Below are 22,228 nucleotides of genomic sequence, written 5' to 3' on the forward strand. Positions count from 1 at the left end.
ATTGTACAATATCCTTGGGCATTGTGATAACTGACTATGACAATGGTGATATCTGAAAACAAGTTCATATGACACCATCGTTGTGATGTAAGGCTGTAGGATTTCCTATGTTTTCTCCTTGCGGTGAATTTGTAATCAGCAAAGTGATCCATTATTAATATTTGGCTATTTATAGAATACACATATGATTATATAAAATATGTTTTTTATAAAAATGGAGCTAGTGGTTGGTCACTAATAATATTCCTCTTTTGCTTTTCAGAATTTTGTCCCTCATCAGGTTCATTAAGATACTAATCACTCATTGACTGGTCAGAACAACCATTGCCTACAATCAATCAATCAATCAATCAATCACTCAAGTAATAGTGCAACTGAGGATAAAACAGGAAGTTTGCAAGGCTACAGTGCTCTAATAGACAAGTCATCGTTGATGACACAGTCCCCGCATATCCATTTTGTTATAATCTTTTGTGTCTAGGTAGTTGTGGTCTAGGTAGCTGTGGAATGACATGATGCAACAGGTGCATCAGGTCTGTGACTTGCATAATAAAGTAATCTGAGGAACGTTCAATAAATGACTCATCTCTGCCGGTAATGACCACTGAAGGAACTTTTGATTACATCACACATAATGATGCCCTCGCTACCTCTAGTGTCATGACGGCACATACTATACACATGGTTTTGTGGAATTTTCAAAATGGTATGGGATCGGGTATGTTGTTGTAATCAGCCATCAGCCATTTCGGATCATATAATGAAACAATTAATGTGCACAAGAATGCAGCCATAGTATTTTATCTTCGTATCACGTTTGAACAAAATCAGTCCATTGAGGGACAGTGACCTATGTTTATGTTTCAAAGACATAAAAAAATCACACCAAAATTGAAATCAAATGGCTGTCTATTGACCATATGGATCATAGCACAAAATTAGTAGACATGCATATGTATGCCATAGTACTTTATCTTTGTACCAGTCTCACAACATTGGTTAAGGAATATTTGCATATGATTAAGCTTCAAAGACATGAAAAAATCCAAAAATGACCATCGGGCAGCAATATTGGAAAAAATGACAATCTGGCAGCCATATTGGAACATGTCACAAAGTACAATGACATGTATGCAATAGTGCTTGATCTTTGTGCCAAGTTTGGACAAAATGGGTGCAATGACCTTTGAATTACGCTTCAAAGACATGCAAAATTCCAACAAAATGGCAGTTCTGCAGCCATATTGGATCCTATCGCAAGGTTAATTGATACATGCATATGCATGCCATAGTACGTGCTTTGCCTTTGTGCCAAGTTTGAACAAAATCGGTTCAAGGATGTTTGAGTTACGGTTTAAAGACATGAAAATATCGCAAAAAAATGGCCGTCTGTCGGCCATATTTAATCATATCATGAAATAAATTGGTGTTCATATGAAGGGCATAATGTTTTGCTTTTGTGCCAAATTTGAACAGAATCGGTTTAAGGATGTCTGAGTTATGGTCCAAAGACATGAAAAATCGCAACAAAATGGCCAACTCACGCCCATATTGGATCGTATCGCAAAATAATTTGACATGCACATGTAGGCCATAGTGTTATGCCTTTGTGCCAAGTTTGAACGGAATCGGTTCAAGGATGGTTTGAGTTATGGTTCAAAGACATGAAAAATCGCAAACAAAATGGCCGCCTTGCAGCCAAATTGGATCGTATCGCAAAAATAATTTGACATGCACATGTAGGCCAAAGTGTTATGCCTTTGTGCCAAATTTGAACAGAATTTGTTGAAGGTTGTCTGAGTTATGGTCCAAAAACATGAAAAATCGCAACAAAATGGCCGCCTCGCGCCCATATTGGATTGTATTGCGAAATTATTTGACATGGATATGAAAGCAATAGTGTTATACCTTTGTGCCAAGTTTGAACAGAATCTGCTCAAGGATGTCTAAGGTATGGTCCAAAGACGTGAAAAATCGTAACAAATGGCCGCCTCGCGGCCAAATTCGATCATATCACAAAATAAATCGACGTGCATCTGTAGGTCATAGTGCTATGCCTTTGTGCCAAGTTTGAACGAAATTGGTTCAGCAGTGTCTGAGAAACTGTTGATGACGGACGGACAGACGGACGGACGCACAGACGGGACCCAATCTATAAGTCCCCGCCGGACTTCGTCCGCGGGACTAAAAACACTGGTATCATTATGGAAAGTAATTTGAGGATAGGAGCTACTCAGATACTTACATAGGATAGCACAGCAGGTTGTTTGATTTCTATACATCTACCTCCAGTTACATAGGCTTGGTAATCAGATCCACTTGTGTCACAAATGGTAAATGCATACGGTGATATAACTGGTAATCATAAAAAAAATTTCAAGAAACAAGATGATATTTCTTACTGCGGACAACAATAAAGTTCTCAAATTTGTGATGATGACACACATCAGGAGTGTCCAGTGTCTGCTTATAGCCAATTAATTGGATGTGCCACCATTGAACTCAAGAGCGTACTTTTGCTCAGAAAAACTTTATATCTTACATATTATTCAGTCAACTGAAGGAAAATTTTGTAAAATTGTGATCAAAACTGACTCAAAGAGCTTGGAAATGCTACAAGTCAGGGGCTCATCTTATGTCTATAACATGGGCCACTTCATGGATTGATACCACACGACATGACATACTGTAGCATTTAACGTGATATTGCTGTTCTTGCAATCGGCAGAAACGTCAGATGTGCATCAAAAGTAACCACAGCCTTGCTGCTGGCATATTCACACAGCCACCAGTGCTGAGGAAAATCCCTGTGGCATGTTATTCATTTGAAGCAAATGCCCACATTAATAGTGTTTTGATAACTGCTGTAAGTGCAGTGACCTTTACTTGAATTGGATTATTCAATCTCGATATTCCGTAGCTCTTTCAGAGTCTGATGGAAACGTTTCACTGTTCAAAGGCGTCATTTACAATTTGCAATAGCTTTACACAAATCTAAGAATTTGAATATAAAAAGAACTGGTAAGACCAGTCTAACTATTTGATATCAAGGTGAATGAAATTTTAGAATATTTCAATTCACATATAATTTATTCAAACTAAGGGAAACTGGTTGCAGCTTTCAGCTTGAATATAATATTACACATTTCAAAGGCTATCACAAGGATATGTTTGGCATAAATAGCTGCTATTCACAACTTAATTATTAATATTAAATATTTTCTTACTGTTACCATGTAAAAAATTAGTGTCGCATTTCTGCAATGGCTGTGTGCACATAATGCCAAACTATATATTATATAGATACAGAATTTTGTACCATTCATTTTTTTTAAATAATCTTTTCACAAGCTTGAAGTATGTGTTTTAATGTTTTTCTTCAAATATTATAAATTCAAGATTAAAACAACAAAACATAGTAGAGATATTTTCATGTTTCATAAATATCAAATACAAATCCATATTCAAATTGTTGATGACACTTAATGAAAGACTTCTCATATCAAATTGAAATAATGTAGGAGATAGTTTGGATTGGAATACTTCAAAACATTGAGCACACCCTCAACTTAGGTTGACCTTGCACTTCTAAACCACATGGGGGAAAGGGGAATTAATTAACATCATAAATTATCCTAAGCTATTTATACTGGTTTTTGAGCACTGCCTGATTAAAACTACCTATCTATTAGACCACCTTAAAGATGCAGTTTGTTGAATTATTAATACCTTAATAGTATTGACATGCTTCTGACATGTTTCACATATTTGTACTGTAGAAACACTTATCATGTCAGAAAAACAGGAATAATTGTTTCCTTGCAGAGATGGGAATTTTGCCGGTGATTGTTGATAACACATCCACCATTAATCAACTAGTTACATACAGTAGAACAGAGAGGCTAGTGTACTAGGGTATGTCCTCTCCAAGGACTCAAAACACAGAAGCCACTGCTTTCAAAGGACTGGTTTTATTAAACACCACATGCCTCCACATGCTTTTTAATTTGTACTTCTAGTGCAGTGACTACAATCTCTGCTCTGATTGGTCAATTTATGGTCATGTGGGATGCGTTGTTTTGGCTCTGATACCTGTTAAAGAGCTGGCTACCTGTTGAAAGTTTTGCAAATGGTACCAGAATGGGTAAAAATGCACACACCTGTTACTTGGATAAGTTTAAATGTGCCATCTAGGCATAGATGCACACTTCAGAAAATGTAAAATGAGGATTGTGGCATCATCTTTAACTACGATGAGTGATTGTTGAGAAATTCTCCGCATTTTAGTGAGGAAATAGATGAGGTCTGGTAAAAGCAGACCAATTCATTTCATTTTCCCTTGGGCCTTAGTCACCCAAGAACAACCTGTTTCTCTCTGCCGAGCTGTTTTGAGGTGTCTTACAACCCCTGGAGAAAGATGTGTCTACTGCTACCCTCATAGCCCGTCAAAAGGTGAAATTTTCTTCACATCAGCAGTCACATTTGTATGTTTTATTCGTGAAATTGTCAAAAATACCGCAATATTGTTTTGATGTATAACCATATCAAATAATGAGTGGGAGATGGATGCTGGTAGTGATCGAATTAAAAGAAAATTAATTCTGGCAAATGGCTCAAAATTAATTTGTTCATGCAAAAGATCTCAAAAAACAACATGCATTATACTCAAAGTATGGTAATTAGTCCCTTTTTAATGAAAATACTCTTTCATGCCTTTTTCTTTCCATCTATTAAGGTATAACATCATTTTCTTTCTAACTGGGCTGACGTACAGGTTTCCTTTTCCTCTGTTCAAAGAATTGAGGTGTGGTATCTTCTAGGATTTCACAAAGTAGATCTAATTCAAATGCAGCATACATGGAAGCTCCATTTCTGTTGAATTACTTGCAAGGAGATGATGTCATCAAAGGACGTGACTCTATACACCAGACATACAGCCAGTACATGGCACAAGACCTGGTTGACGTCACACCCAGTATCAACACTAGAACTGTACAATCTTTTTATCAAATTTGTGAGCCAGACAGTCTTGACTCAATTGTACCGGTACTATATTAAAAACTAATGCATGCATATCAATATCAAAAATTCTCTGAACAATAGAAATGTGACCTTTTTATTATCAGAGGAAATGACAGGAAACACTGGTACCATCATATCTAGGTGTAATTTGGCCAATAATCTTTTCATTACGAATTCTCTGGTGGCTAACAAAATTCTGGGTCAAACAGTGCTCCATGTAATTAATATTGTTCAATTTCTCTTTTTCATATTTAAAGATCTTTGAAACAGTCTGTAAAGATATATCTGAGAATTTGAAGGTGAGTTTAAAGACGTATTGATGAACAGTTACTGACAAAAAGATACTGAAACTGCCAATCCACTGTCTTTGTTTTGTTGTCATTACCGGTATATCTATCAGACCTAACCACGAGGTCATGAGACCACTGAGAATGCTAGACACAATTTCAAGGCGAAAGATGAATTTTTAAGTAGTTTGAAGCAAGTGCATTGCTGTGAAAGAAGGCTAGCTTTCCCATTGCAAAGGGAAATTTTCAAAGGCAAAATCAATTATTCCACCAGTGATATTAGTATTAATGGTTTAGAACTGAACCAATACCACTTACATTACCGGTGCACTAATGCATATAGAATTTTGATCAGTAGAATTTGGAAAAATTAATTTCAAGTGTAGAGCAACTTTCTGAACATAATCATCTATTTACCTGTACAAGAATGACTTGCATAAAGGATCTACATGGTATCAATCATCTAAATGTAATTACCTTCTGGCATAATTTATATTTTCAGGCTGAGCAACTACACACTAAAGATCATTGTCCATTAGTGTACACAACCTATTGGCAATTGATGGGAAGCATAAAGTTCTCTAAGACAAATTGACATGTCACTGATTCAAAAATGTCCCATTTGACTGTAGAAAATATTGAATGTGTGTCGGTATGTGACCAGTGGAAAGAAATGCTAGCTAAACAGACACACAGAGTTAAGAAGTGTTTCAAGTTTAAAGCAAACTGACGGGAAGACTTGCAACTTCTCACACTGGTTGCTTTCCCTTTTAGAGATCTTACCTGTAACCTTTTGAAGAGTGCCATTTAGCTTGGTCATTCCTTCAACTTCTTTAAATACTACAGTGTTTCCTGATTCTAGTCCATGCATTTGGTTTTCTAGACAGGTGACAACTCCTGGATTGGCCTGCATTGCAATTCAAACCACAGTCATTAACATACCATAATTTAAGTTGTAATGGTGTACATTGTGTAGATTTTCTAGTTCATGAGAAAATTGCCGATTCTATGGTTTTGAGAATATTGATGTCTACTAGAGTGCAGCAGAAAATAAACAGTCTGTCCATCTATCTGTCACTGTCTCTCTCCATCTCACCTCCTGAGTTTCTTTGGTCTACTACTGCGTAGCAGAAAATATATAGCCTCAGTTTGTCTATCTGTCTCTGTCTCTCTCAATCTTATCCTCCTGGGTTTCTTAGGTGTAATACAGTGTAGCAGAAAATAAATAGTCTCTGTCTATCTACAGTGAAGCAGAAAATAAATAGTCTCTGTCTATCTGTCACTGTCTCTCTCCATCTCCCCTCCTGAGATTCTTTGGTCTACTACTGTGTAGCAGGAAACAAACAGTATCTGTCTATCTGTCTCTGTGTCTCTCCATCCCCCCTCCTGGGTTTCTTTGGTATACTACAGTGTAGCTTAAAATAAATGGTTTCTGTCTATCTGTCACTAGCTCTCTCCATCTCCCTATCTTGAGATTCTTTGGTCTACTACTGTGTAGCAGGAAACAAAAAGTCTCTGTCTGACTATCTGTCTCTCTGTCTCTCCATTCCCCCTCTTCTGGGTTTCTTTCATGCACTACTGTGTATCAGAATATAAATAGTCTGTCTATCTGTCTGTCACTGTCTCTCTCCATCTCCCCTCCTGAGATTCTTTGGTCAACTACTGTATAGCAGGAAACAAATAGTATCTGTCTATCTGTCTCTGTGTCTCTCCATCCCCCCTGGGTTTCTTTGGTATACTACAGTGTAGCTTAAAATAAATGGTTTCTGTCTATCTGTCGCTAGCTCTCTCCATCTCCCATCTTGAGATTCTTTGGTCTACTACTGTGTAGCAGGAAACAAAAAGTCTCTGTCTGACTATCTGTCTCTCTGTCTCTCCATTCCCCCTCTTCTGGGTTTCTTTCATGCACTACTGTGTAGCAGAAAATAAATAGTCTGTCTATCTGTCTGTCACTGTCTCTCTCCATCTCCCCTCCTGGGATTCTTTGGTCAAAACTGGACACACTTACGACTTTTATGAATTTGGTCACCTAAGATGTGACCTGATAATGCATTGAAATGATTACTTCTGAAGTATTTCTGAAACCTTAGCTAAAAACCTGGCGTGATGATAGGGTATGCCAGCACCCATTCAGAAACACATCAATTTCTAAAATACATGAAATTTCTCCTTTTTAAGAGAAGCATTGTCTAAATAATACTAATTAACTAGATGCTTTACAAATTTATTTCTTGTAACTTGGGCTGCTACAACAATCAATAAGATTATTTTCCTTGTGTGTTTTGAAAATTAATGATTTCAATGTGGAAAGGGCAACGAGAAAGCCGACTCAAGAGAAGAATTACATACTTGAGATATTAAGTATGTGATTAGTTAACAGATAGCTGTCACTTTGATAATTGGATATATCCTGGCAAAAATGTCACATTTGTTGGCAACATTTTTTAATGTCACTAATACAATTCATCATTTATTGCTGGTGCTGATAAATATTCTCATTTCGAATTCCAGTGTCAATATCTTTTCCTAGTATGTGTCCTGAATTTCTAATAGGACAAATCTTTCCTTGAAAATGTCGTGCCTTACAAAATTTCACGTCTGAATCAATACAAGAGTTATGGCAATCAAGGCCTAGTCACTTGGTGGAAATGTGACACTCAATGTCTGCACTGACACAGCTGCGGCCATTAGTGTATCAAACAAGCTGGCCCTTTTCGCCTGGAGGGTTAACCTGATGGCTGTAAACTGGTGAAATGTGAAAGTGAAAGGTAATTGAGAAGTCAGGATGGCTCTTCTAAGTGACAGATTAGATTTCAGATATTCTTTAATTATCAGAAGTTGATAGGTTACGTTTGGGAGTACACACTTGATGGGAAGGCGCAGACATTTTAATGAATTAAAACTATCTTTGTGAACACTTTAAAAACTAAGACTGAAGTGAAAACTGCGCAAGATGACATTTCATATGATTTGCCTATTATTCTAAATGCCACCAGTAAATTCTTGAAAGAAAATCAATATTTTATATTGAAGGATATCAAGCATATCTTATTCATTTTCAAAAAATATTCAGATTGAATATTTTGTCACATGGTAGACATATTTGCTGTCAAATTTATTTTTTTTGAGTTTGGGCCATTTTTGATGAATGTACCATTTAACTTTCCCTCAGGGGTAAAACAGAATTTATTTCATGTAGAAATATTGCTTAAATACAGTACGAATTGTTAATTTAAATTGGTCTCTCATACATTTTCCACATTTCTATCACTCAAAGGAAAGCTCACTTATGCTTGCGTCATTGCCTTGGGCATATAAATAAGCATGTATTGGGCTGTCAAAGAATAAAACCAAGGCGATGATGCGGCAAAAATTTCAACACAGGATTTGCCACTGAAAACATCAGTTATTTATCATACACAAACAAACCTTGAAAAGATTAGTCTAATTGAAGCAAAGTAAGTCAAATTGCCATCAAATGCCAATTGGAAATTATTTTATTCATTATCTGTTTTTCTACTAATGGACAATAAATCACACTCTGTTTGGCATTCAGGGTAAATGACGATGGGGAATATCCTTACCACTATCACAATTAACTATTCACACTGTTAAATTGGTCCTTGAAGAACTCCCTCCACACTCCAATTATGAATCCATTTTGAGACAAACACGTCACCACTCAGCATAGAAACAATGTAACCATAGCAACAGCATCAAATGTGGATTTCACATTCTGCGTTTTGAGTAGAAATTTGGCACTCTGCGCTGGTATCATACCGAGTTCTGCTTTTTAACTGATGAGCAGTGATGGAATTTGCGATTGAAGCTGATGAGAATGTTACACTGCATACATACAGTCACTGCTCTATGCACTGAGTATGGCTTGACATTTTAACTACATGAAACGATTCTCATCTTTCATGAGAGAATTGCCTTTTGCAAAGCCTTTAATGTGGTAACATTATGACTGCATACACACCATAACCCCTAACACCTGTCTCACAATACTTAAATTACAGTACCATAAAGTTTATGATTACATTTTTCTCTTCAGTTCTGATGCATCTGTATACTGGTACTTTCTCAAGTATAAAGCATATACCAGTATAACTTGTTGCACACTATATTTTTGATTTCACTGCTTGATATATTGCTAAATTTACCTCTTTAAGTATTGATATTTTTAATATTCCCTCTGTTTGATAAAACAGTTGGATAAAAAGCTTTGTAAATTATGGTATACTGTGACAGGCAGCTTCTTTAAATGTTTAAATATAGGCATCAAACTTTCAATAAAACATTACAGTGGTTTTTACGTTATAACTGTATTACAAGCTTGGAAGTGGTGTTTTGTACTTTGTCTTGGAGATTTTTGTGTACACACTGTTTGTTTGCCATTAGTCACCATTTTAATTACATTTAAATTATAAGTAATATTACATTGAAAGCTTGCTTTACACAATGACTATATTTTTTCAAAGTAACATGAACCAACAAGTCTGGTATACAAGTTCCATTAAAATGAGTCCATACATAATAAATAATTTTTCTGCCGTAGACTAAATTGAAATGATTGAAGTGCTAAAACAGCAGTACTCACCTTTGTAATGTTAGCGACGAATACTTCTTGGACTTCCTCTCCATTCTGGTCGACAACTTCAAAATTCTCACCAAAATCACAAAATGCAGAACAGAAGACACCATATACGTCAGCTGCAACGAACTGTGGGGAACAAACATTTGTTAAAAGTAATTAACTGTGCACAGGGTTATAGCATCTCTTCAGTGTGAGTTGTCCTCTTTCCATTTCAGCGGTAGAAAAGAAAAGAATAAAGTGACATCTGCAAAGATGGCATGAATTGAGATCTTGAAAGATCTGCTGTGAACCATAGTATTTAATAGTCACAGGGAATAACATAAACACTGTTTGCATCACTGAATTATATAATATTGCCGCCTGGCCTGTTCTCATTGCAATGTCTACTTTCAGGTATTCCTCAATCAACAGCAAAGAATACCTGCATTTCTCACTTTCTAACTTGATTTATTTATCTACCGGTACTTCCATTATTTTAATTTTCCCCTGCAAATTTTTGCTTCTGCTTTATTTGAATTAATAAACTCAGTTGCTACCCTTTTGAAATTTCCTTTATGCAAAGGGTGCATCAGGTAATGATTTGCATATCCTACACAGGACAGGTCACAGCTCTGCCCTTGTGACCACCACACCTTCATATTTCAATATTCAGCTCGATATAAATAACTTCTTTATCCTCATACAAATAACCATAAGAACATCAAAAGGACAAACTGTCAAAATTAAATTCAGTTTCTTTGCAGGTAAATTAGTTGGCATGCCACCACTACACAGCAGCAGTTGCAATTCTTCAATGAATTTCTGGCACGGTTCCTTTGTGTAAAGTATTCCTGAGGACTTCCAGCAGGTTGAATAACATCCAACAATGTATACATGGACAGGACTATCTATCGTGCTGAGACTAATGCTATTGAAAGCTAAATTTACCTCCAATTGATCTGGTTGAATATCTGGGCAATCTTCCAGGTTCAATAATAGATAGCTTGCAGTGTTTTTGTTAAGGACGGTAAGTAGGTAAATGTTACCGGGGTTCCCCAGTCATGTTACCGGGGTTCCCCTTGGTATATCAATGCAATCAATAGAGGGACGCAGCAATGTTACCAGGGTTCCCAATCATTTACCAATATTCCCCAACCTTAGCAATAATAGCTAGCTTGATATCAGATCAAATATCTATTTATACACAGCATTTATCCAGATCAAACATACAGAACATGTGCATATTTATAATGGCAGTTTCATTGCAATAATATTGCTTTCTGTTACAGGCTGTACGCATGTGAACAAGAAGTGGGGTTAAATAGCGGGCAGAAGCAAAATTGGTTGAGTGATCAAATCTGTAGCTTCACTGCATGGTTTCAACAACTGTACAAAATTAGGCATGACTGTTTTTTACTTTCCAAATCACTAAAGCTAGTCCCTGGGAGACATATTGTCTATAGACTCTGATTAATGGCATAACTGCAAAGTTGCACTTACAGACAAGCATAACGTCATTCCTGAGTATGAGTATTTCAGATTGTGCATAAAACGTTCACAGTTGGCCAGACAACATAATTTAATATGTTTTTTATTTACAGTCAAGCATGATACGGAAATAAAGAAAGTGCATGGCACGACACATAGCACAGAAAGTGTCAATTTACTAAAAGCTGAGACAGGAAAAACCAGAAGGGGAAGGAGACAGATACAATTTACCATGTTGGATTCTGATAGTGTTTCTGTAATAAATTATTTGGCTTTGCAACTACTGTTAACCATGATGTGAGCGGACACATTACTTGCGCCATTGCAATGTGAGAGTGTGATAGCACAACCATTGCGTCCACTTTAAGGTAGTATGCACCTCGAAGGTGAAAGACTTAAACTTTTGCTCTAATTTTCCTCAAGGAATCTTTCAATCATTCTCTTTCAAAATCAAGAATGAAAATAGGGGGGTCACCGTGCAAATTTTGGTACTAGAGAAACAATTTACCCAAGATTTACCGATATTAGAAATTCAAAATGGCCGCCATCCCTGTGTTAACTCTATGGGGTTAGATAAAATTTTCGAATTTCGAAAACTAAGCCGGTGAAAAGTTTTCTTTCACCAAGAGCTTTAAAATGAACCCCCACATGTGGTATATCAGAAGAGAATTGTAAAAGTTTGAGAGTCCGAATGGCTGTCCCCGAGGTGCGTTCTACTTTAATAGTAAAGAGACAAAATGGTTAAATTCACAGATTACAGTATGTATACTTTTTAATATATATCAAGGTAGAGGCCTACCTAAAATTTACAAATTATTGTGATTTTCTTTACACTTGAATATGATGCAGGTATTTATAAGTAACGAGAAACATGACAAAATTTGATCCTCCTTAACTACTTTTGGAGATACAGTGTATGAAAATATATACCCTTTTATCTTTTACAGTCTGCATTACATTAGGACTAATTTCAGCCTTCAGAGAAGCAGAGACTTACATTGAAATATTGACTCTTGGTTGCAGTAAGTGTTCCTCTACAAAAGACTTTCAAGTATACAGAGATACAAGACTATTTCTCAACAATTGAAAATCTGCTGAGTCAGCAATTATTCATGTGTGTTTTCTTTCCGTATTTATTCGAAAGTGTAGTTTTGTGACAATTTTTTTAATGTTTTTCATTCTGGTCTCTCTTTCTTTAAGAGTTATAAGACACATACCATTACAGCAGCATTGTCTTGCTTGACAGTCAACAGAAAAAAACACATGCATATTACAGTACTGGTACCTTGTCTGTTTGGTGCAATAAACAATAACGGAAAGGTAAATTCAACGTAGACGGAATATAATTCAGTTTGTACATTTGTCATGCATGTTCATGGAAGGTAACAATTTCATCAAAAGTCATTTCAAAAATGTTTTTGTTAGTTTCTATCTTGAAATGTTTGACTGTAACACAGATATGGCAGTATCGTTATAGAGAATCACACATTAGGCCTTGTTTCATAAATGGGTTCTCTCTCATGTGTTCATATAATCTGACAAATCATCATTGCTAGGGTGCAGTGTAAGTGTTGACTTGACACTTCAATGCAAATATCACTCCACTGAGGGCTGTGATACCCAGAACGCTGCCAGCATACTAATACTGCATCTTCACAGTATCTTGTAACATGGTGTTAAGCCGTCTACATAGATGCAGAGAGTTGATTCAATCTCTATGCATGTTATTGGTAAAAATAATCATTCCTTCCTTAATCCAGGGAGCATGGAATATGTACTTGGAAAGGAGAGATTAGGGAAATGGATAAGTGAAACTGTGATGCAGGAGTGAATGCTAATGTTATGAAATGGGTAATCGTCACCACTTGCTCTGTCTTTTAAGCATGTATTTTAAAAAGATGTCATATATGGTGGACATACGGACTGTAATTTATAAGCGTCACAAATATTAACCATCATGTGGATAATGACAACCCTTTGCAAACAAAACAGCAACTGAACACATGAAGTTATACGGTAGAGGTTATCATGGTCATTCAACCAATGGAATGTAATTTGTCCAGTCAAACTAGGTGACAACACCACAGGGATACAATAACAAGAGTTTATCATGGATTATCTGTTTTTATTCTGTTACTATATCACCTACCCATTGAAAAAGTAACATAACTGAGTACTGTCTCAAGTAATTATCAAGTAACAGACACTGTAGTCTCACACCAGCAAACAATAATTCTGATTACATCAATGCGACCATGGTAGCTTTGAAAAGTTCTTTATTCTTGTAAACATAGCTGCGCCTAGACGAATATCTTATGATGTTTTCCAAGTTGTATACCTGTATTATCAATGTTTCTCAAATTCGGAAAGAAACACAGCATTATAGACAAAATAAAGTGGTCTCAGAATGTTTTATTTGGAAATATTGCATCTCATGAAAGTCATTATTCATCTTACAAGGGGAGTCTGCTAGAGGAAATACCACTGCAGCATTTATCAACACCACACAACAGAGGTCTTTCATATTAATAGAATCTGTTGGAAAGCGAGTAGAACTTACAGTATTTGAATGAATACAATAGTTGAAGTCATGACACCTGATTGCAAACACTTACAGTGATTAAATTGTCTACGTATGTTAGGGTACTGCAATAGCCAATGGCTTTCTGCGCATATCGTTAGTTTCTGGCTAAACTATGCACATCGTTTTCGTAAGGTTATCTCTGTTTCTGAAATGTACATCCTCAGACTATATTAAACTTGTATGACAGTCATACATTTATACATCAAATTCTTATCTTCGTTTTTTGTCGCAGCGATGTCTGTCTGTCTGTGTGTCTGTGTGTCTGTCTGTCTGTCTGTGTGTCTGTCTGTCTGTGTGCTCAATATCTCAAAAACGGCTGATCAGATCAGAATCAAATCTGGTACATAGATTTAGTTTGCAAATGGCAAGAACTGATTAGTTTTTGGTGGGTGTGGCTTGCTGACTTTTTTCTCATTTGCATAATTAATGATTTTAGAAAAAACGGATATACATTGAGAACGACTGCACACAATTTGATGAGATTTGCTACAAATGTTGATCACATCAAGATATATCACCTGTGAAAGTTATTAAGGGTTGACGTGAAAGATAGTTACTAATTTGCATATTTAATGAAATTTCCTAATTAGGGGTATATATCTGAATATACTCGATCAAAATTGACGAAACTTGGTATGCATATTGAAGATACTATGATTTAACATTATTGAAAGTCATTAAGCATTTTTACTTCTTCAAAATCGTAATTTGCATATTTAATGACCTTTCGAAATTAAGGATATATATTTGAATTTACATAACCAAAATTGATGAAACTTGCTATGTACATTAAAGTTACTATGATAGAACATTATGAAAAGTCATTAACCATTTTTACTTCAGCCAATTCCTAATTTGCATATTTTATGAACTTTCCTAATTAGGGGTATTTATCTGAAATGACGAGACCAAAGTTGACGAAACTGGCTATGTACATTAAAGATACTATGGAAGAACATTATTGAAAGTCATTAAGTATTTTAACTTTAGCCAATTCCTTATTTGCATATTTTATGAACTTTCATAATCAGGGATATTTATCTGTATTGACTAGACCAAAGTTGACGAAACTTGCTTTGTACATTAAAGATACTATGATACGACGATACTGAAAGTCATTAAGCATTTTTACTTCATCCAGCTCCTAATTTGCATATTTAATGAATTTTTGAAATTAGGGATATATATTTGAATTTACTTGACCAAAATAGCTATACTATTATGTAGGCTTACATTATTGAAAGGCATTAAGCATTTTTGCTTCAGCCAATTCCTAATTTGTGTATTTAAGGAACTTTTCTAAATTAGGGATATATACTTAGATTTATTTGATCAAAGTTGGCATAACATGCTATGTACATTGATGATTATACCAGGTTATACCAATATTGGAAGTCATTTCGCACTTAAGTTTTCATGTCAGCTAATTTATAGTTTGCATATCTAATGAGCTTTCAAAGTTTGGAATATATAGTTTGAAGGACTTGACAAGAGGCAATTACACTTGCTATATAAAGAGGTGATACAATGACAGCAGTCAAAGAAATTAATTATTTCTATTTCAGCTAATTGCGTATTTGAATACTTAATGACCTATAGAGTTAATCTGTGGTGAATATTGTTCATTATGTTGATCATAATACTTTCAATGAAGTTGCAAACACGTGGCAAAGGTTCAAATTTACACATAACTGCAATATATAATGAAACACGTGAGCATTTACAGTTCATATCTGGTGTTATCTTGGTTTCAAGACTGAACTACTGGAAAAGATTATGGCTGCTATGAGAATACAAATTATAACACTGATCAGTGCACTTTGTACTATCATTATGGCTGCTATGAGAATACAAATTATAACACTGATCAGTGCACTTTGTACTATCATTATGGCTGCTATGAGAATACAAATTATAACACTGATCAGTGCACTTTGTACTATCATTATGGCTGCTATGAGAATACAAATTATAACACTGATCAGTGCACTTTGTACTATCATTATGGCTGCTATGAGAATACAAATTATAACACTGATCAGTGCACTTTGTACTATCATTATGGCTGCTATGAGAATACAAATTATAACACTGATCAGTGCACTTTGTACTATCATTATGGCTGCTATGAGAATACAAATTATAACACTGATCAGTGCACTTTGTACTATCATTATGGCTGCTATGAGAATACAAATTATAACACTGATCAGTGCACTTTGTACTATCATTATGGCTGCTATGAGAATACAAATTATAACACTGATCAGTGCACTTTGTACTATCATTATGGCTGCTATGAGAATACAAATTATAACACTGATCAGTGCACTTTGTACTATCATTATGGCTGCTATGAGAATACAAATTATAACACTGATCAGTGCACTTTGTACTATCATTATGGCTGCTATGAGAATACAATTATAACACTGATCAGTGCACTTTGTACTATCATTATGGCTGCTATGAGAATACAAATTATAACACTGATCAGTGCACTTTGTACTATCATTATGGCTGCTATGAGAATACAAATTATAACACTGATCAGTGCACTTTGTACTATCATTATGGCTGCTATGAGAATACAAATTATAACACTGATCAGTGCACTTTGTACTATCATTATGGCTGCTATGAGAATACAAATTATAACACTGATCAGTGCACTTTGTACTATCATTATGGCTGCTATGAGAATACAAATTATAACACTGATCAGTGCACTTTGTACTATCATTATGGCTGCTATGAGAATACAAATTATAACACTGATCAGTGCACTTTGTACTATCATTATGGCTGCTATGAGAATACAAATTATAACACTGATCAGTGCACTTTGTACTATCATATGAGTGCTTCTCAAATTTGAATTTTTACTGAATATTATTAAAAGTACATGAGCATGCAAATTAGAAGACACAAAATCCTGTAAAAATCCTCATTGTTTTACACGGTAAGACTGTGTGACCTTTGACCTGCATAGTGATTGGATGCACAGGTGTTCAATTTTTACCATGACCAAGAGGGGATAGTCTGGTTCCCTGACCCATTTCCCCGGTAGAGGGCGTGGGGAAATATAGGGTCAGGTACTGGCTAATGTAAACATGGACGCTATTGGGTTAAAATAAAACAAGCTGTGATTGGATGAAAGTAACACTTGTAACTTTTTCTCATGTTTCTTGGGTTTCGCACTTTCAGGCTCACTTGACACCAACTTCTTGTTTGTACCACAAAGCCGTGGAGGTAGAAAGAAAGACTTTCTACCTCCATGATTTAGCCACTGTGATTTAGCACACCTCTTAATACTTTTAGAACGTCGACATGATGCCTGGCATTTTTCACAAAATTCGGACACCATTCTATCCATCGAAATCAATCGTCGTTCACAGTTCCAACAAAGTTTGCTTTCAATTAGCTGTGATATCGCAGCAGTACTTGTGGCGTGTATCGAACGTGCTAGGGTCATTGGGGTCACGCCACAGTCGGCGATGACCTCGATGACCCTAGCGCGTTCGATACACGCAACAAATACTGCTGCGATATCACAGCCAGCCTTCAATCACCTCTATTTCCCTGTTCTTCTAGATTAATCCTTTCAGTTTATGTTTCCCGTCTCGTGTGCCAATGTTTTTGGTTCGGATACCTGTGTTCGAACATAATTCTGATCCAGTCGAATTTTGACCGGCGTTTTTATGGTAGCAGCCATATTTGTTGTAGCATGTTCTGTCAGGTGACTAATCTCCGCCATCTTGAACAAAATTCTGTTCAAGATGGCTACCCGGTACCTGACCCTATATTTCCCCACGCCCTCTACCGGGAAATGGGTCAGGGAACCAGACTACAAGAGGGATTTAACAACTTACTACAAGTCAAATTCAGGTAATTTGTTAATGAACAAGGCATACACGACTTGCCTGTTTGCTGAGACTGGAAAAGATGCTTTCATTATGAAATGCGAACACATTTTGCAAAACCACAACAGAACAAAATGGCAAAGCTGGTTCTGTAATAGCTTTGATATTTAAAGATCTGATCATAGGGTTGCGTACCTTGTTGTTGTTCAAGGTAGTGCAATCATGAAATTTTTGTGAAATGGTGTTCAAGAAATATCTTGGATTTTTCTGTCACAAAAGCCTTATTCGTACTTGCTCTAAATCTCTCTCCATTTGAATAAGGAATTTGGGAATCACTATGATCACAACAAAAACATGTCATCTACTTGGACAATTGGTGTTCACTTTGGAGTGCACTGTAAAGACAGATGGCAATTCACTAGAGAATCTAGAAAAACACAAGGAGATACCACATGTCCATTAGATTCTATTGCTGATGGTTAAATTCACAGTGAAAGACAGATTATTTCATTGACATTCTTTTTCATAACTGTTCGGATGCATTAGTTGGACCCTACATTACAATTCATAGGAATTAAAATCGTGCTGTAAAGATGATTATACAGAACTGAAAATATCCACTGACTCATCCTTGCTTCCTAATGATAGAATTTCCAGGCGTCATGAGTAAATCAGGAAATTATTGATATTAGCCAATACTTAAGTCTCCATAGTGATCCTATACGCTGTGATACACTTTCATTTTGAAACACTACACCAAAGTTAGGTCTAGCTGTTCTATTGGCAATCAAGTGCTGGTTGAAAATGTTAGACCATGCAATTGAACATTTCCATTGACTCACCCTTGCTCCCTACTAACATGACTTCACAATTGTCTCTGGCAAATTAGAAGATTACTGATATCAAGTGAAAGCTAAATCTATATGATCCTCATAATGTATCCTGTGATACACTTTCATTCTGAACACTGCACCAGGGCTAGCTGTTCCATAGGCAATCAAGTGCTGGCTTAAAATCTTTGGCCATGGTATTGAACATGCTAGTTGCCTAATCCTTGTTCTCTGATGACATAATTCTATGGTTAGAAATGTTTAAGTTTAGAGTTACTGATATTCAGTAATAAATCGCATATGACCTAATTGCTGTGATACATTTGCGATTTCATTGTTTCGGTACGGCTAACTGTTCCATGGGTAATGGACACAGGTTGGAAATGTCAAACTGTCCATTATGCATCCTGGTGAAGTACGCCGGAAGAGCTGACATATTGCTGATTAGGCTGATGTGGGCCATGCTCACAAATAACTAATTGAAGTCCATATTTTAGCACATAATTGTATTGTGATGGGAGCATTGTCCATTTCCCCCACCACCCGCAGGTCAAAAACAGACAGCAACGTGCGAACACCTGGGCACTTCATTAGCTGTGTAAAATGGTAAACGGTAGCCATAAGCACACAGGGAGAAATGAGTTGGTCCATTTGCAACTATTAGACACAAGGCAATGACTGTTGCACTCTACAGCATACCAGACATATTTTAGAAGTTACCATATCTGATACAGTACACCACAAAAAATACAAAGAAATGTAAATAAGGATAAGAAATGCCATAAATCTTAGCTAATTGTATTCTTAGTTTGATGTGTAGACTGCTTGCATTTATGACATACACTGATATCATTTTGGATTTCTTGTTCAGAAATATGATACTTTAGATTACAAGTTATTGCTTTCTTATGTTCTTAAAAGGAAAGCCTTTGAAATTCTCTAACATGAGCCGAGATACATAACCCTATCACAATATATGCCAGAGCAAAAATTGAATGAATTAAAGGTATATCATTCTATATACCGGTAATGTCAAAGGGACAATAACTGTAACTATTGACAATATTTCATGATTTTTGTTAAAAAAACCCAAGCATGTTTTCTTTTTCTTCTTCTCTCAAGAGTACGTTGACCACAAAATTGTAAATCTACAAACATAGCATAATGTGTAAAATGTTTACCGTAATATGACATTAGTAAATGACGTCTCGTCCCAACCAGAATTCAGCTGTCATGTAAATAACATTGGACGTAAACACATACAGGCTGTTGTGACAAGTTGGACATGGTATGATGGGGTAGAACAATAGTGTACTTTACACACAGAACAAAAACAATGGAAATACATCAACATTTACAGGTAATGGGGTTTTGATATGTGAAAGCAATATGATATGAAAACTAATGTCTAGTTTTTTATTGTCAGGGTAGACTTATTGAAACTTAGTTATCTTTCATGATATGGCACAAAAGAGCCCAGTAGAGATGACTGAAGTTATATTTATTGCAAGATTACATATTTTTGTTAAATATGCAATTTTGCACTGTACTACCTGTCAAGAGTGTGAAAAAGTCAATTACATGACAGCAATACATCTGAGTACATGTCAGTTCTATTACAGCTGTACTCACGGCTACATGCATAAAGCTATGTTTAATATGATGATTGATGTTCAGCCTTTTTTTATAAACAGAATCCAAATGTAATAGGAAATATAAATAAATATGGTATACAGTTTTCACCAGTAACAAGATGGCAGTGCAGTCTCTGCCTGAAGGGTTTTCACATATTATCCAGTTATTGCCTATTTCTATTTTCCCACATATTCAGGGGCCTGTGAATGATCTATTACTGTGGAATTAGTGGACAGTGCATCACTCAGGAAGCACCGTATGTGTCCTTACGAATGAAAATATCTATGATGTTTGTTCTGATTCATGGGCAAAGCAATGCAGTATTATGATTAATGTCATCAATAGCTCAAACAGCTATACACTCAGTATTTGTGAATGTGTCAATGACTTTAGGGTTAAAGCAGTGGTCTTCATCTACCAAGTAAAATTTGTGCAACGTCTCAAGAAAATAAAGCAACAAAAATTTCAAATTTTATATTAAGAAATTACCAAATCATATTTTTTGATATTCTTTATGAGTAAGCAATTATAAACCTGACAAGTGAAAACAAAGAGTATAAACTGCAATGTAATTTTCTTGAAAATGTAATTTTTCAGATTTCTAAAACAGCATATAATTTATATCATATCATACCAGTAAATTGATGGTGCAAATACAGTAATCTGATTGGTTGAGACGTGAAACTGAAAAGGACCATTGAATATTCGTGATATACCATTGCTGGCACACGTGTGAGCTCTCGGCTTGAGCAAGAATCCTTTTTTGGTGTTCCATGCTTGAATTTAAATCTATACTGTTGTGATATAATAGCAGTAAATCACACCCAGCGACAGTATACCACTCGGTTTTGACCAGTTCAATTCATATACGCACTCACTATCTCTCATACATATATGTTGTGAACTGGTCAAAATCTCGTGGTGTACCATCACTGAGTGTGCTTTATTACTTGAATATTAAAGTGCTAAAAAGGCTGCTTCAGCTCATTAATTTTTATTCATAAATTGTAGACACCTAATTTTAAACTACTGACATGTTGTCACTGTTCACCAGATTTGAAAATTATAATTTCTGAGGGTAGATGGATGCTCCATGTAGCCACTGTTTTGATTTTGCAGCAGGCTATCGTGTATTTCAAAGGGAGAGAACTTGTACCTGGTTACGCTAAACATTCATGCTTTTGGAAAAGTTCAGAGGATCAGGGCAATTCATAATCATATTTCTGAAGATAACCAAACCAATTGGTTTTTCCTAATCTTCACAACATTCTAAATTATTAAATAAAAATTACAGATTTTATCTAACTATATATTTATCAATATTTGTTAAATACCGTACGTTAGTGATAGATTACATTCACGAGAAATATTTGGAATGTGTAAAGATTTTTAAAAGAATGTGTGGGTCAAAACTGTTTGAAATTCAGAGCACTGTATGTGAGATTATGGTAGCCTACAGTGGATAATAGGTGCAAACACACTGGCAACACCAGAAGTATTTGATCATGATTGCATCTATTTCATTTGAAACCCTGGACTGAAGATTGGTGAAACAGGCACACTCCAGCAATACAATATTGATTTCCAATTTCAGCAGAAATGTCAACAATGTGTAAAGATCAAAGTGCACAGTTGAAGTTCCTCCTCTTCTGAAGTTTTGTGAAGATATCAAAGTCAGCTTATTGATTCTTTGGCTGTTTTTCAATAGAAATACAATTGAACTGATTTCAGTACATGTATATACTTATTTAGTCCATATTGAGATACGTTGGATCATTATACCAGCTTGAAAATGGAAATACACCAGGAATTGGTTCATACACTTGTGTGTGAAATGTTGTGCACAAAATGTGTAAAAAACAAGCACACTGAATTCTGTGTGTGTAGTTGTTACCATTTATTATTTCAGAATTCATACTTGCATGAAGACATTGGCAAAT

General features: G+C 35.7%; 1 protein-coding gene across 1 annotated transcript in view; it reads right to left on the reverse strand.

The window, feature by feature from the left end:
* Positions 1-22,228, reverse strand: part of LOC139121350 (ubiquitin-like modifier-activating enzyme 6) — a 71,077-nt gene that overhangs the window by 33,036 nt on the left and 15,813 nt on the right. Inside the window, exons 7-9 of the mRNA XM_070686168.1 lie at positions 9,913-10,035; positions 6,093-6,216; positions 2,246-2,355 (exon numbers count right to left, since the gene is read on the reverse strand). Of these exons, the coding sequence (XP_070542269.1) occupies positions 2,246-2,355; positions 6,093-6,216; positions 9,913-10,035 (357 nt within the window). The remainder of the gene's footprint in view (positions 1-2,245; positions 2,356-6,092; positions 6,217-9,912; positions 10,036-22,228) is intronic.

This window comes from Ptychodera flava, chromosome 21, assembly GCF_041260155.1.
Source record: "Ptychodera flava strain L36383 chromosome 21, AS_Pfla_20210202, whole genome shotgun sequence".
In the NCBI taxonomy this organism is placed as follows: Eukaryota; Metazoa; Hemichordata; class Enteropneusta; family Ptychoderidae; genus Ptychodera; species Ptychodera flava.